This window comes from Periplaneta americana, chromosome 14 (assembly GCF_040183065.1).
Source record: "Periplaneta americana isolate PAMFEO1 chromosome 14, P.americana_PAMFEO1_priV1, whole genome shotgun sequence".
NCBI lineage: Eukaryota > Metazoa > Arthropoda > Insecta > Blattodea > Blattidae > Periplaneta > Periplaneta americana.
Window position 1 is genome coordinate 88,794,385 of NC_091130.1, and position 16,858 is coordinate 88,811,242.

The window sequence follows — 16,858 nt, forward strand, 5'->3', positions numbered from 1 at the left end:
AGTCCTGCGGCAAAAACATCTTCAATAACCTTTAATTCTTCTGCATACTCTAATAAGGTTTCTGTAGCACGTTGTTTACGGTAAAAATATTCACCGAAAAGAAGATGCCGGGTCTTATCTGGTATAAACTCCCTCAAAATGCCTTGATGGAAATCCTGTAAGGTCTTCTTCTCCTCAATGGCAGACAAAACCCTCTTGGTCAGAACGCCCGCCACAAAAGAGAAAAGCAAATGCAATAACGAAACTCCAGAAAAATGAAAAGCCCAACAAATAGTCCTGAGATGAACCAAAACTCTCAAAAATTCAATAACTGCTTGAACATTATTGGCCGAAAACACCATTCCCTTCCTCAAAATAGACTCAAATGGACTAGGTATGTTAGGGAGTGTCATACCTGCATAATTACCCTTATTTGCCAGATTAGAAAATTCAACACAACTCTGACTATTACCAGATGCCACTGCGCTCGGCAACTGATCCTGACGTGCGTTAGATGGCCGTATTTCGGCCTCTTGGACACTAACATTTTTCAAAGCCATTAATGTGTCCCTAACAACTGCTAACCTCTGGATTTCCTTTTCAAATTTGTCCGTATCAGATTGTTCCAATTGCATAACTATAATATCCTTAAGACGCATCTCCCAATGCAAAACTCTATTAAATAGTCTTCTATAATGATCTCTATTAAAATCAACTTTTAATTCATCAACCGAGTCAAAGAAGGAATCCATCATCTCAATGCACTTAAACAATTCACTAGCAATCGTGTTTTGAGGGTATTTAACTGAGGCATGTTTAGGCACAAACCCAGGTTCCTTAACCTTGGCAAGCAAGGTAGCACAATCCGCTGCATGGTCCACCTCTGTGCCACGTACTGTCAGCTCGTACACAAGTTCATTCTTTCGTAAAGAATGCCACGCCACCAAGTCAGGCTCCATCATAAAACAGAAAAATAGTAAAATAAATAACCAATAACAATACCAAAACTGCTCACCCACGAGATGTCAAACACTTATCGAAACCACGCTCTAGCTAACACTGTAACGGAGCCCTCTTGGCTATCCTTGCCGTAAATCGTCAAATAAGGTTGATCATCTCACTGGATGAGAGGATAATGAAATAAACACTTAAAAATTAAATATTTACCTGACAAAATTTATTAATAAAAACCAGATAATAACAAATATAGACTATATCAAAAAAACAACTAGAGATATAAGTATATATAATATATAAATAATACAAATGTAAAAAGGTAGCTTGAATATAACTGAATAAAAAAAAAAGTAGAGAAATGGAGCGCCCAAGAAAAAACAATACCGGTAAGTAACTGACTAAAGCCAGCCCAAAACGGGAGGTATCAATAGACTAACCAACTTCTATCGTGCCGGAAACTGATTTGCCAAACCAGTACCAACTTCGCTGACATCTGCCATTACAAGTAACAAATTAGGGTAACAACTTTCCACAAAATTTCATATAAAATATAACTAACCCTCAATTCGGTATCAACTGAGACAGTAGAAACTTAAACAAATAGAATGAGTATAAGATGGCTATAACCAGAAACTAGCAAATGTCAGTGGAAATCTCTGAGTAAAGAAATGTTAGAAAGAAAAAGAATTAAATTTAGTAAAAGATATTAACAAAATAGAAAGGTCTCGCAAATTCCTGAATCCAACATGTAGTCACAGGCAGGGCAGTTTCCAGATCAGCCTCATCTCGTATTTGCTGTCCACACCACAATGCAAGTTCCTTCCACGTCGTCCCGATCAGCCGGAAACCCGACGTAACAGAAAAATTTTGGAATGAAATAGACCAATGACAAGAAAGAAAGGAAAGCCCACCAATCAAAAGCCAAATCATTAGTCTAATGAACTCGCTCTAGATATGAAGAAGTAAGTTTGACAGAAAATGGCGTATAAATGAACGCCATCTATGAAAGAAGACAGAAAATAAAACAAACTAGTCAGTGAAATAAGGAGAAGGAAGAAAATGAATGCAGGAAATACAGGGTGCCAGAAAACAAATAGCACAATATTATATGACTTCACTATTTCTGTTTCATGTTTACTGCTCTCTCTCACGTATTGTAGTTTAATCGTCGTCATTGTCCTAATCATAATCATCATCATTATCATCACAACCATTCTATTCAGTATTTAGTTCATCAACATGATCATCATTGGCCAGGTTTTTTGCTATGTTATGTAAAATAAAGCAGCTTAATATAAGCGATACCTCTGATTGAGATTCTGGCTGATATGTGGAGCTTGTTTCCAAATCCAATTGGACAAATTTTAGAGGAGAGCAAAAAAACTTACTGGAGCTATAATAATTATTGTAATACTTCATTTATGGTTTATCTGGATCTTTGTGATGTTTTTATAGCAAATTTTAAGCTATTCCACAGTTCATTCCAAAGTTATTGGGAATTTAATTTTGGATTTGGTACGTTTCAATAAAAAATTCTGAAAAGTTTTATATAAGTGCATAACTTTCAATAATATGTGTTATTTAGTATTAATTACAATGTTGTTTCACATAAGAGAACATTTAAAACTGAACATCTTGTCTTAGCAGCTACAAAAGTAAAATTTATCACATATTATAGTGAATGTCAGTAACTTTAATGGAGATGTATGTGATAATAATGTTATTTACTTTCACAACTCTTGTAAAATGGAATTTTCTGTAATTCATACCCTATAACAGAAAGAGATATCACGTCATTTTTCTTAAGTTTGTTTTACATGGCTACAGTTTGATTTTTCTTTCATTTGAACCAAAATGCGATCATGTCTTATCCCATTTCTGAGCATTTTGTGTCTATATATTGATGTCACTGCACATGCAGATTGTAGACCTACTTGTGTTGTTGTAGGATAAATAGTCATTTGACCTCACTAATTTTAAACCTTTCAGCCCTAGAGTGTGTTTTTTTGGAGATTTTATGTCTGTATATCCCATTAAAAAATTTCTTTGGCTCAGAACATCTTATTGGCCCAGTATTGCTTGTTTTTACGTACCATATCATTATTTGGTATGGATAACACTTCACAAAAGTTATTATGTTTGCATGATATTTTAGGTTTTGCACTTACAGCCATCTTACGCTTTTCCTGTGTCAATATAATTTGTTTCCAATGAATTCACATAAATTTTATGCTTTCTTGGATTGCCAGTACATTCAGGCACATCGATCTATTCATCTCAAATATCAGGATCCGTTTTTAGGAGTTCGCCATAAAGAGATTTAAGAAGAAGCACAAAAATATTACACAGAATAACACACCACGCACAAGGAGCCATTACTGAAAATGTAAGAACATGACGATATTCAGTCTCTGCATTTGTTGGCTGCATTGATGGCTTAATAGCACACAGCCACATCATTGAAAGAGAAGCTGGTACTTTTTGTCAGACTCCAAAGCAGCTATTCTATCAATAGTCTCTAAACACACACCTTCATCTCAAACAGCAGAAATAACTAAAATGCTCTCTCAATTAATATCACTCAGTAAAAGAATTGTATACCAATGGACACCATCCCATTGTGGAATCCTGGGAAACGAGAATGCGGATGCTTTAGCAAAGAAGGGCAGCACTGCTACTTACAGACCTGTTACTAAATCTACGTATTACTCTGTGAAAAGATTTATTAAATCTACATACTTAGACTTCAACAAACAAAATTTGATAACACAATCCCAAGGGAAAAAATGGAACTCTCTGCATCAAAATCCACAGTTCCCGATTTACCACGAAAATCGTCTGTAGCTGCATTTAGATTGGCAACAGGCCATGATTGTTTGGCCAAACACCTGCATAGAATTGGAATATATCAGTCCCCTAACTGTCCATTGTGCAACTCAAACCAAGAAATGGATTCGGAACACCTCAAAATCTGTGCTTCAGTGGCTGGTCATGATAATATCTTTGAAAAATATTGGAGTGCAAGAGGTCAAATGACTTTATTGTCAAATGCCTGGCATTAGAAAACAACAACACTTTTTGCTATGAAAGCTGAAGCAGATATATGTTTTGCTGTAAAATGTAAACTTAGATGACCTCTATACATGGGATTAGGTACTTTTTGACAAAAATTCTTTCGTCTTCAGATTTCGAAACCCAGTAAGTGCTTACAACTTACTTATTTACAAATGACTTTTAAGGAACCCGCAGGTTCATTGCCGCCCTCACACAAGCCCGCCATCGGTCCCTGTCCTGTGCAAGATTAATCCAATCTCTATCATATCCCACCTCAAATCCATTTCAATATTATCCTCCCATCTGCGTCTTGACTTTCCCAAAGGCCTCTTTATTCTGCGTTTAATTTCCTCCCAAGTGTCATTTATATTTGTTACTGTTGCTCCAAGATATTTGAATTTTTCCACCTCATCTAGTAAGTGCTGCCACATGTAATTCATTTTTCGAAAATTATGGATTCGGTGCCTTTTGCAAACAAGTTTCACATTTGTACATCTATTACCAAGCAGTACATCTCACTTGACAATATGTGTCAGAGGAAGAACAATTGTTTGTTTAGTGTAATATGTAACTAGTCAGCAATGTATGCAATGGAAGGGGAAAAAAACTGGCCACCCTACCCCATTATCTCCTGGCCTTGTAGCCTCATGAGTGATGCCATGGTGTCACTTATGAGGGTTAGACCTGTCTTCAGACATTTGACTAAACAACATTGTAAGCGAAGGATCATCCAAAAGTCTCGCTCAGACACCACAGTACAATCTAGTAAAACTTCTCCTCAGCTGTCCAAACAACTTTCTATGATACACCATTCTGAAGTCAAAAGTTTGATGTAAGCTCTTTTGCTGTATTAGAGGGTTTCTCTGTGAGATCATTAACCATGGTACCAGTCTGTAACTTTCATCAGCAAATAGAATGGTGTTTCTACTATGCATTACAGCATACATAACACATAGCACTGTTACACCGGCCATTGGATATCAACACTAGTGAAACATTTTTACCAGGCTTGATGGCCTTATCTCTACCAGGTTAAATAAATAAATATAGCTTGAACGTTGAGAGAAATCCTTTCAATTAACATATTCATTACCTTGAACTGACAGTTATGGTATCCTGTCATGGATGCAGTTGAGTGCGCCTATAGCTGATGGGAAATCGAATCCCTGTTGCCACTTGGTTTGAGCATTGACAATATCTTCACGATTTGTTGGAAATTTTATGCAGAAGTCAGTCAATTTTGTCAGTTACCTTATCTGCTACATATTTCACTGTTCTAGGAACCATGTTCTGGTGCACACCAACTTTTTCACCAACACCTACCTGAAAACCAGTATCTGAGATATATCTTAAAGTGGCTTTTTTTCCTTTGAAAAGAGAGCCACACCATGTGCTTCTTCATTTCTTCCAATGCAATCCAATTATCACTTTAACACATCACATTTTCTGTATGAAATAACAGATTGACCATCCCCATGTTAAAAACGGTAAGATATAAAAGAGAACAACCACCAGGATTGCCATGATCGATTAGTAACGACTGCTAGATGGAAGTACAGTTGCTCCTTGCAATTCAAATGGAAGTTATAACGTGACTTCTTCTATTGTCGCTAGATGGCAGCATAGTGACATTGATCAAAGTTGTTGCCTTCAAAGCCCATTAGAGTGATCAATCTGTTATCTGTGATCTGGGATGAAACCTATACAATCTTCTCGAATCACTTTCTGATGATTTCCTTCTTGGTTTATGCCTTTTTCGTAAACACTCTTGAACATAGCCATCTCCGTTTTCAGCAGACCTTTCACTAACATAGAGAATCCACATATGAGGCAATCTACGATTTGCTTAGTAAAAACTAAGAGGAAAAAATAATTATTGTGCCTATGTTTCTTAGCCTTTAGTATGCATCTTAGTAAATTCTAAGATCTGTGATGTCACTATGCTTTTCTGAAAGTAATAGCATCTACTAAGCAACTTCATGCATACATGTCATAGTAATTACTAAGATTTATAGTAAAAGCAATTACCATCTTTTTATGCATACTATCCAATGTACTTCTGCTTTTCAAAAGAGTAATTAGCAATGTTAATTGTCAGTATGTGTTCCCACAGCCATTCCAGCACTGCTCATAAGTGACTTAAATGCTGTGCTTCATTACTAGAAACTATAAAAAGATCATCAATATAGCAATGAGCAAAATCTAGTCCTTTGAGAATGCTATCCATAAACTTCTGGGTGGCTTGTGCAGCATTTTGGAGTCCGAAAGTCATAGCTGTAAACCCAGACCAGATGGAGTCGTAATGATTGTTTTCTTCATATCTTTTTGTGCCATAGGAATCTGACAATAAGCACAAACGAGGTCTATTACTGAGAAGATTTTCTTACCTTGTAGATTTCATATGACATGAATATGTGGTACAGGGTATCTATCAGACATTGTGAAAACATTCAGTTGAGGGTAATTCCCACATGGTCTCCATTTGCCCGACTTTTTCATTACTACATGCAATGAGCTGGCGAACTGACCACTTAACTATAGTAAGCCACGGTAGTCACTTGTCACTTATGCATTTCTTGCTCGTATATCGATTCTCTCTCTTCCACATATTTCGATTGCTCTATCGCAGCGCCATGTGTGGACAGGTTTCCAAAATTTATATCAACTAACATCACAGCACTATCTCTGAGACAAAAAATACTTTCTCTCTCTTTTCTCTCGTTCATTCTCATGTCCCTCCTTTCTTCTTCCCCTTTCTCTTTCTCTTCTCTTGTCTTTTTCTCCGTCTTGTCTTCTTAGATGTTTCTTGAATCTCGCTGAAGGGTAGACTCGAACTTGCAACACTGCACTATAGAACTTTGCCCGTCTCTTTGACCACAATGATCAATCAATCTTCTTAATGTATCCAGCTGTTTGCTGACAACATAAATTCCATTATAGTCTATTCATTTGTTGTTTTTCATGAGAAATGAGGAGTATTTTGATCACTGTTCATTATAGATGCCTGTTGCTAATAGCCAGAGTTGGGGTGTAATCAATATAACCTCACTTCTATGGGTGTGGGGGACAATTCCTAAAAAGTACAACAAAAGCAAGGAAAAACAATAATAAACACCGCCTAGTTTTGAAAATCATTTTGTGTTAACCAGGGAGCACTATGTGTAGGCAATCTTCTTTACTTCCTATCGAACATCGAATTTGTGTACCACGCAAATGACAAACCAATTTTCACACACTATAGTGAAAGTACAACAAATCCAGACTTAACATTAGTAGCATCCTCACTTGAAGACAAAGCAACTCGTCAAATAATAGATATGGGTGCTGAACATCGTGCTGTAATCTTACAGATTAAATACACAGTAAAGCTTGTTCCTCACCAAAAAATGAAAACCTAGACTTCCGAAAAACCAAAATGGAATCTCTTCACAAATTACATAAAGCAAAAAATAAATACAACACAACCCACACACAATAGTTCTAAGGCTATAGAATGCCTAATGGATACAATTTATACAAGCGCAAGAAACTATATCCCGTGTGGAAAACAAATAATGTACAAACCTTTCTGGTCAGACAAACTTAACCAAATGAAACAAGAAGGTGATCAATACCGCAGAGAAGCAGAAATAACAAGAGACCAAACAAAAGTTTGGAAATGGAAACAAAAGGCAACACAAATAAAGAAAGCAACTTTTTGGATATCATTAAGGCGTGAATATCCTGAACTTTCGAATGGGGCATTGAAGTTGCTCATGCTGTTCGCAACATCATATCTTTATGAAAAGGGGTTTTCCTCTTTAGTTTAAGTGAAAAACAAGTACAGAAATAGACTTGATGCACACTCTGATTTATGACAGCACTTGAACCCAACATACACCAGTTTAGTCCACATCTGTGGAGTAACAGTCAGCGCGTCTGGCCGCGAAACCATATGGCCCGGATTCGAATCCTGGACGGGGCAAGTTACCTGGTTGAGGTTTTTTCCGGGGTTTTTCCTCAACCCAATACGAGCAAATGCTGGGTAACTTCCAGTGTTGGACCCCAGACTCATTTCACCAGCATTATCACCTTCATATCATTCACACGCTAAATAACCATAGATGTTAATACAGCGTCGTAATAAATAAATAATAAAAATAAAAAAAAATAAATAAAAAAATACACCAGTTTATGCAGACATGACAGGCTTATCCATCACATTAGTTTGGTGAGTACAAAATATTTTAACAAAATTTCGTCATGTGCTTAGTTAGATTAATATAGGGGCATTCCATGTTAAATCAACACAAAAAAGTGGACTTTTCAACCCGACCACCTCAGATTTTCATTAAATTTGGTGGGATGGTAAAGAACCTTAATTTAAGTAATTATGTAAAATTGTAGCCCTCAATAATGCACGATATCCATACAGCAATTCTGTCAATATGAGAAAAAATGTAAAAATGTCGCGTACTATGTCAACAAAAATAATTCATAACTTCTCTTCTAATTGAGGTAGAATCTTAAACTTGGGCTTATTTTAAAGCTAAGGGGTCATACTTTTCAATAAAAATAGGTTTGCATCGAAGTATCGAATTCTTTATTGAATGGTCACGTGAATCACATTTTAACATTGAATATCTAAAAATGCGGGGCACAAATTATTTCGCGAAAAATATATGTTATAGAGGTAAGAGCATTCTCCCCTTGGTGTAAGTTTCATTTTGGAAACGTTTCAGGAATATCAGTAAAAAAATATATCAATGTATTGGTTTGTAGCACTTAAACCCGTCTTACACCAACACTGCATGCGTGCGAGTTCGTACATGTCTGATAAGTTGCGTCGTCAATCTGTCAGGCCGTCATGAGTGGCAGTTTATACTGTCTTCAATTTATACAAAACGTGCAATCTGTTTCAAGTGCAGTGTCGTTAGTTTTCGTAGTATGTGGTAGTTTTGTGCGATGTAATGGAGTCGCGTTTTAAATTAGGCCTATGTTTGCTGCAATCCCTTCGAGAAATCAGGGCATTGTAATTAGAGGAAAAATTTAAGAAGTGTTATATCGTGGATGCTTAATGTATTTCCTGATTTAAAACAGGAACAAAATGTGTGCTTTTTGTGTCGCAAAGGAATAAAAATATAATATGATGCTATTACGCAGAATCCTTAGAATGACTCTAGTAATGAAGAATACGTCGACTCTACAGCAAATGTAAGTTCATTAAATACAAGTCTTTTTGACCAAGGTGTGTTCCTTATTAAACAAGAAAGACTACAACAAGAGAAATATAAGAGACAGAAATTTGAAAATATTGTAAAAGACAAAGTCTTCGATATTAAAGATGCCGAGGAACCAGGACCTTTCTGATTCTGAAATTTTGTCTCAGTTGCAGGAAATTTTTCAAAATTCAGGTAAAAGTGAGAAAATCACCATTTTAACACTACTACCTAAAAGCTGGAGCGTAAATAATATAAAAAAGAGTTTCTTTCAGCTTTCGAATACATAATTCGGAAAGCCAAAGTCCTGGCAAAGGGAAAAGGAATTTTGTGTTCACCAAATCCGAAACCTGGAAAACCCTTGCTCGCGGCTGTTGCCGGTAAAGTTAAAGAATTCTGTTGTTCTGACGAGATAAGCAGAATGATGCCTGGTAAGAAATATTTGTTGTGATTAAAGAATCAGGGAGTAAATCACATGAGTAGAAATTAATTATATGCAGTGTTTAAAAATTCTAACCCTGACCAAATAAACTGTATTCTAGCTGGAGTTAGTGGACTATACTGTCTGTGTTTGTGTCCTTATTAGAATGTAAAACTTATGCCGGAAACAATTTATTAAAGTTTCAGGTCTACGTGGATTTCAAGAAAATTTTTCTTTATACCATCCAACTTAACATTTCTTGCCTACTATGGTGTGCAATCCTCCTCATATAGATTGCTTGTTCAGGAAATGTACAGGATGTCCTGAAACATTCAAAATAAGAGAGGGTTTAGAGAAATGTTTCGTGTAAAACTTCAGTGAATAAGTGACCTACAAGCAGTGGATGACGACTGACCGATCAACGCTTGAGACTATAATGAAACCCACAGATAAATTTTTCGACTGTCTCTTGGTGAAACTTGGTGATTTACTGACTCACTCATTTATATCATCTGAACAAAGTAAGTTTCTACGTGATATGAAATCATTTCTACAGCCATGCCTGCTTGTTGTGTTATGCGACTTCGCTGAAAACTATTATTTCGTAATCCAAGATGAAATTCAGTCATATCATAGGACTAATGTGCAGACAACCATTCATACTTCTGTAATATATTATAACGAATCGTCATCCGATACAGTCTCTATTAAAAATCTGGTAATAATTTCACACTGCCCGAAATATGACACTACAGCTGTACATCTGTTTCAAAAATATCTAATGGAGTCATTAAAATAAACATCTGTAATTCACAACAAAAATTATGCATTTCTCCAATGGATTCTCAGTATAAAAATAGGAAAAAATTTCCTGAACCTCACATTACATGAAGAAGATTTTGGATTTCCAACATAATTGCATTATTTTTGCATATCGCATGGCAAAAGAGCATGCGACGTTGTAGGTGGGACACTTAAAAGGTTTGCGGCTTGTGCTAGTTTGCAGAGACCATCCGATAAACAAATAAATACACCTAGGGAATTGTACGACTGGACAAGGGATCATCTCCCAAACATTAATACCGTTTATGTGACTGAAAAAGGCTATACTGAAGAGGAAAAAAAAGCTTGCTCTTCGATTTGCAAAATCCACCGCAGTGCCTGGAACACAAGTTTCATACAGTCCTGCTGTTTAGGATGGGTATTATACTTGCTAAGCAGTTTCAAAATGCAGCTGAAACAACGCATCATCCTGTCTGGAAAGATGATCAGGCTATTTCATCTCAGCAATGAAAGGTAACATTTCTTACAGAACTTCAGATTTAACAAAATCCATGTGAGAATAATTTATTTCAGGTAATAATTTAAAAAATTCGAATTATGTACTAAATGTTGTATTACATAGCGGCATTCAAGAATATGATCAAATATAATTAAATACAACGAATGTGTGGGACATAATTATCGCGACTTATACGGTTAGCTTACGCTTGCAGTGACATAATAATTTTTATCTTTGTAACCTATGATGATTCCAAGTTGAAACTTATCAGTTCATTATATCACTAATTGAGGCATACTATATTTTTTTTTCATTAAAATAGAACCCCCGCATTTTTAAATATGCATATATGAAAATTGTTTCACCACGTTTTTTTTTAGTGTAATTGAATACATGCAGAAAACAATATAATCAATAAAAACTATCACATATTAAGAATGTATCACCCAATTTTTGTAAATTTATCTGGAGATGTTGTTGAGATATATAATTTTAATTGAAGCGACGTGCTTACAAAAATGTGATTTTTCTTCGTGTTTGAAACGCCACTGACAGAAAACGAAAAGCACAGGACATATGAAACTCGGCAGTTTTAGTTAGCGCAGCAGGTAAAACAAACCCTCAAAATTTGAAAGAAATCTGAGTCGGTCAGGTTGAGCGCCTTGTTGATTCGATATGGAATGACCCTATAGTCACACACTATTTACTTTTTCATCAGTGATTAGTGTGTACTAATTTAACTTATGGGTCATGTGAAGTTTAATATCCTTCAAGGTGGGTCCTCAACCCAATACGAGCAAATGCTGGGTAACTTCCGGTGTTGGACCCCAGACTCATTTCACCAGCATTATCACCTTCATATCATTCAGACGCTAAATAACCATAGATGTTAATACAGCGTCGTAAAATAACCCAATAAAAAAAATAAATAAAAAAATACACCAGTTTATGCAGACATGACAGGCCTTATGCCGAACACTTAACTAATGCTAACCACACATACAATAACATAAATACAGACATGGAAATCCTACACATATGACCCAAAAACAAAAAACTTAACACACTAGAACAATATGAAATATACAGACACACTAAAACACACCCTAATCAAATTCTCAACACACAGATCAATTTCAGAACACACACACACTATGTGACACAACCCTTCATCACACGAACGCACCCACACAATAGGCAGCGAAGTTGAGATGGCGCCGAGACACAGAAGGCTCTGAGGATGGTGACAAGTAGCACCGAAACAGCTGTAAGCCGCACATGCTTACATAATTAACACGAGTAAGATCGCCATTTAATCAATTATTAATATATATGATTTAATTACAGCTCTAATATATATAATGGTAAAATAGGATTCAATAAACTTGGATATTAAATAATAATAATAATAATAATAATAATAATAATAATAATAATAATACACACATTTTCTAATGGTAGAATGAAAGTTGCTGCTTTATTTTTATGAAATAGAGAACATAAGGTCAAACTACAAAATAGGAAAGTGCTAGGTCAAAGAGCAAATGAAAATAATAGTATAAAGTTCCTATAATTTCAACCTCTAACAAACAAACTTCACGTTTAACTAGCTCTATTGCAAATGTTACATATTTTTATTTTGTTCCAACTAGTATTCTATGTAGACATTGCTTTTATTATAAAACTGCCAGGAACTCAATATACTTCAATAATAATCCAGTTAGCCGCCATGGTGTTCTAGTGGCTAGAGCTCTGGACTTGCAATCCTGTGGACCTAAGTTCGGTCCTTGGCATATCCCCAATTTTTAACTTGTGTTGGGCAAGCCCATGGTCCAAGTAACACAGAGGTTTTTCTCCAGGAGCTCCTATTACCTGTGACATCCCAACAAATCACCATCTAATCACTGGTTTAACATAGTCCAGTTTTCTATGGTGCATCCTAGACAATGATTCTGTCGGTAAATTGATCTGAACATCTGGCTTCATATGGGTCAATGACGAACAGCTAAGTACCTACCATTATCAAAAATGAAAACTTAAACTTAAAAAAGTAATAATCCAGTAGAGTGACATGCCAACATACTGTTCTCACAAACAATGTTGGTAAGTCTTCATGAAAATTATGCGACAGAATAAAAAAAAGTATCACATTTACCCTAAATAAAGTGTACATTTACCAATTACCACAAATTTTTTCCTTGTCATACACTAAAGTATATGGAAAAAAAAAATTAATGGCACATTTGGGCAGTGACACTGAAAACTGTTCCAACATAGCAAGAAAATGTTGGAAACACTGTTGATCTTTCAGTAACTTCTACACTTGGAATGTGTTCACCTACATGCCACTGAAACCGATGGAAGGCAGGTAGTTTGAGATCACATGCTTTTTTTTTATCTTGACAGTGGGAAGAGGTGTGCTCAGTAGGCCTGTATGTATATATGGCCCATAGTCCAGGGCAGGAAATTTGTTGGGATGGAAAAGTTTTGCGGAAAGAAAGAAAAGACAACTGAAAATAAATTTTCTATATTTTCTTACTTTGCAGATGTCTGCTTTAAATAGCATAATATGTTATGAATAAATTATTGTTACTTATACATTTTATACAGTTTAACTACTAAACTCCCAAGATTTGCATACCTAAGTTAGTTGGTGGGGGCACAAAATTTTTCAGACCCATTGGTGTAGTACTACCTAAATACGAGGTTGGTGGTCAGTATTACACCTGTGGTGATACTGAATATTGTATACTCCACATGTTGCAAAGAGATGTTAAATGAATTTCTGGTTACAAATAACACTACTTCATGATATTTTCGAAAACTTACCCAATGTAATAGTTTGTTCTAGTGATGCAGTATACGTATAGTGTTACAAGGGTTTTAATTGTGGCTTAATACTTAATGAGAAACAAAATCAGTCTAATCTACTTGTCATGTAAGTAAGATAGCAAGATGTTTGTATTATTTAATTTTTCTTCCTGCAGGTATCCTCCTAGATCCTCATGCAACACTTAGTGACCATCTGTTGCATGCTGTGCTGTTACTCCTTCACAAAGAAGTTTCGGACCATGGCCGTCACCTTCCTCATTATTTTTCATTGTTCCATATGTATGCGTCCTTAGGAGTGCCTGAGAGAACACAGCTCTTGAAGGTAGGCATAAAATTACAAACAATATGGATATTTATCTCTTCTGCATAACCTAATTTATATCATCTTCATCTGTCTGTCAAGTAAAAGATCTAGTGGCCTATTACGGTCTCTTGCCATCTTCTTCCTCTGGGAATGTACCATAGCCATCTGTTTTGGTATGTTGCATTCTATTCACGTGTTGCAATTTTGTCTTTAGTCTCAGAGATACTCAGCTATAGGGATTATATATTGCTTCATGTGATCTAAATTTTTTACTTATGAGCAAAAAGAACATTGATAACACTTACATAGTATATAGTACCTGTATAGAATGTCTAGAACATAATAGACTTGCTATATAAATCGTGAACAATTTCTGTTCTACAATAATATTAAATTAAATTATAAGTACAGTTATTTGACTGGTATACCATTAGCCAAACAGCTAGAACATCATCTTTCTAGTGAGTCCAAGTAAAATTTGTAGTGAACGAAGGTACCGGTAGTATTAAGTCACATTTCTTGGAGCACATCTGTTTTCCTTCTCATTTGTACACAGCACAATCAGCAAGTGATGTAAAATATGAAACTTGGTGTTGCCACTTTTGTGACGCATTTTGTTCTTGTTCTTGAAGCTCAGTCAGTGTGTGAGCTAGGATATTGAACCATCCTCTCAGGAGTGTTAAAACAAAATGACTTGCACATTAAAATATTGACATCTGCATCTCAAACCTCTGCTCTTTATAATACAGCTAGAGGTACATACTTGATTGTAATCTACAGCTGAGTGTGACAAATTCTGGGCACTAGGACACCACTGCACCTAAAAAATTAATGTTGGCACCTTGATATTTAGAGTCTTTATTTTTTATATTTCAAAATTTTCAATGTAATACTGAGTACAGCACCGACTGCTCACAAATCACCTAGTGACTGTTTTCTTCCAGTTGTTTGTACTTTGCATGTGATTAGTTAATTAATATGATATTATTGTATGATGCACAATGGGGCATTATTGGCAGCAAATGAGAACTCCGGATTTGTGTGGCAAAAATAGTGTTTTTTATGCCGAACACTGAAGTGAACCATTGAACACCTATCTGGTTTAAAAATCTTTATTCTAAATATGTAACTTATTGCATGTTTAATTAAGTTGTTTCTTTGAGTTTCAAGAGATACTCTTGCAAAGATATTCATTCTATGCAACTGTACATCTTGAAACATGTCATTTAAGAATATATGTGCAATAAATTTAATGATAGCAAAAAACAGGATAAAAAATTTGTCATAAAATAACGAATAAGTTTTCGTATGAGTCTATAAAATTAACATAAAAAAAGAAAATTGCCTGTAATTATAATTTTAAATTAATTGGTGAAAATAATAATTCTAATTAAAGGAAAATACTCAAGGATCCTGGATTGATTGTTTAAGCAAACAAACATCTCTACAGGATTGGAACCATCACACCAAACTATCTCCTATGCCACCAAGAAGTAGAAATGGATATGTATCCTATAGAAATCTGTGAAGTTCTTAAGACCCATCATGAACTGATATCAAAATATTGGGAAGCAAGAAAGAGAATAACTTTGTTGTTAAATCGAGAGTATTAACACACGTGCACACACATACACACACTTGTTGCTAAAGTGGTGAAATGAACCATTTGTTGTATGACTCCACTGTGTTCAGAAAGAGTTGTTTCCTTTGAAAGAGACAGGTAAGTTCTTAAGAATGCTAAGGTTGAGAGAAAATGGTGGATCTACACAAATTTTAAACTGGTTAATTGTTTCATTAATTTTTTAGCCGTAGAAGCACTATGTAATCTTGCAGCAACATCCTTTCTAGATACACTGTAGCACATTTTCAGTCATTCACAAAGGATGAAATAGCATGAACTTCACTGACCGCCCATCTCATAGTGTTTGAAATATCAAAATTTGTGTATGCAGCATTGAAGACTCTCTCCTACTTGATTCAGTTCTCGCGTTCTCTTAGGATAGTGTTGATAAAATGTTGTTGTTGTTGTTTTCTAATGCCAGGCATTTGACAATAAAGTCATTTGACCTCTTGCACTCCAATATTTTTCAAAGATATTATCATGACCAGCCACTGAAGCACAGATTTTGAGGTGTTCCGAATCCATTTCTTGGTTTGAGTTGCACAATGGACAGTTAGGGGACTGATATATTCTAATTCTATGCAGGTGTTTGGCCAAACAATCATGGCCTGTTGCCAATCTAAATGCAGCTACAGACGATTTTCGTGGTAAATCGGGAATTAACTGTGGATTTTGATGCAGAGAGTTCCATTTTTTCCCATGGGATTGTGTTATCAAATTTTGTTTGTTGAAGTCTAAATATGTAGATTTAATAAATCTTTTCACAGAGTAATACATAGATTTAGTAACAGGTCTGTAAGTAGCAGTGCTGCCCTTCTTTGCTAAAGCATCCGCATTCTCGTTTCCCAGGATTCCACAATGGGATGGTATCCATTGGAATACAATTCTTTTATTGAGTGATATTAATTGAGAGAGCATTTTAGTTATTTCTGCTGTTTGAGATGAAGGTGTGTGTTTAGAGACTATTGATAGAATAGCTGCTTTGGAGTCTGATAATATAACTGCATTTTTAAATTTACTGATGTGGCATAGAAGATTCCTGAGACTTTCACTTATTGCAATGATTTCTCCATCAAAACTTGTTGTTCCATACCCAAGAGATCTATAAAGTGAGAAGAGACAGCACGTAACACCTGCACCGGCACCTTGTTCTCTGGAGATCAAGGATCCGTCAGTGTATAAATGAAGCCAGTTTTGTGGAGGGTATCTA

General features: G+C 35.6%; 1 protein-coding gene across 6 annotated transcripts in view; it reads left to right on the forward strand.

Annotated features, from left to right (window-relative positions):
- Positions 1-16,858, forward strand: part of faf (ubiquitin carboxyl-terminal hydrolase-like faf) — a 607,647-nt gene that overhangs the window by 484,157 nt on the left and 106,632 nt on the right. For all 6 annotated transcript variants that reach the window (XM_069845718.1, XM_069845714.1, XM_069845717.1 and 3 more), the window contains one exon: positions 13,879-14,045. In XM_069845718.1, coding sequence (XP_069701819.1) covers positions 13,879-14,045 — 167 coding nt within the window. The remainder of the gene's footprint in view (positions 1-13,878; positions 14,046-16,858) is intronic.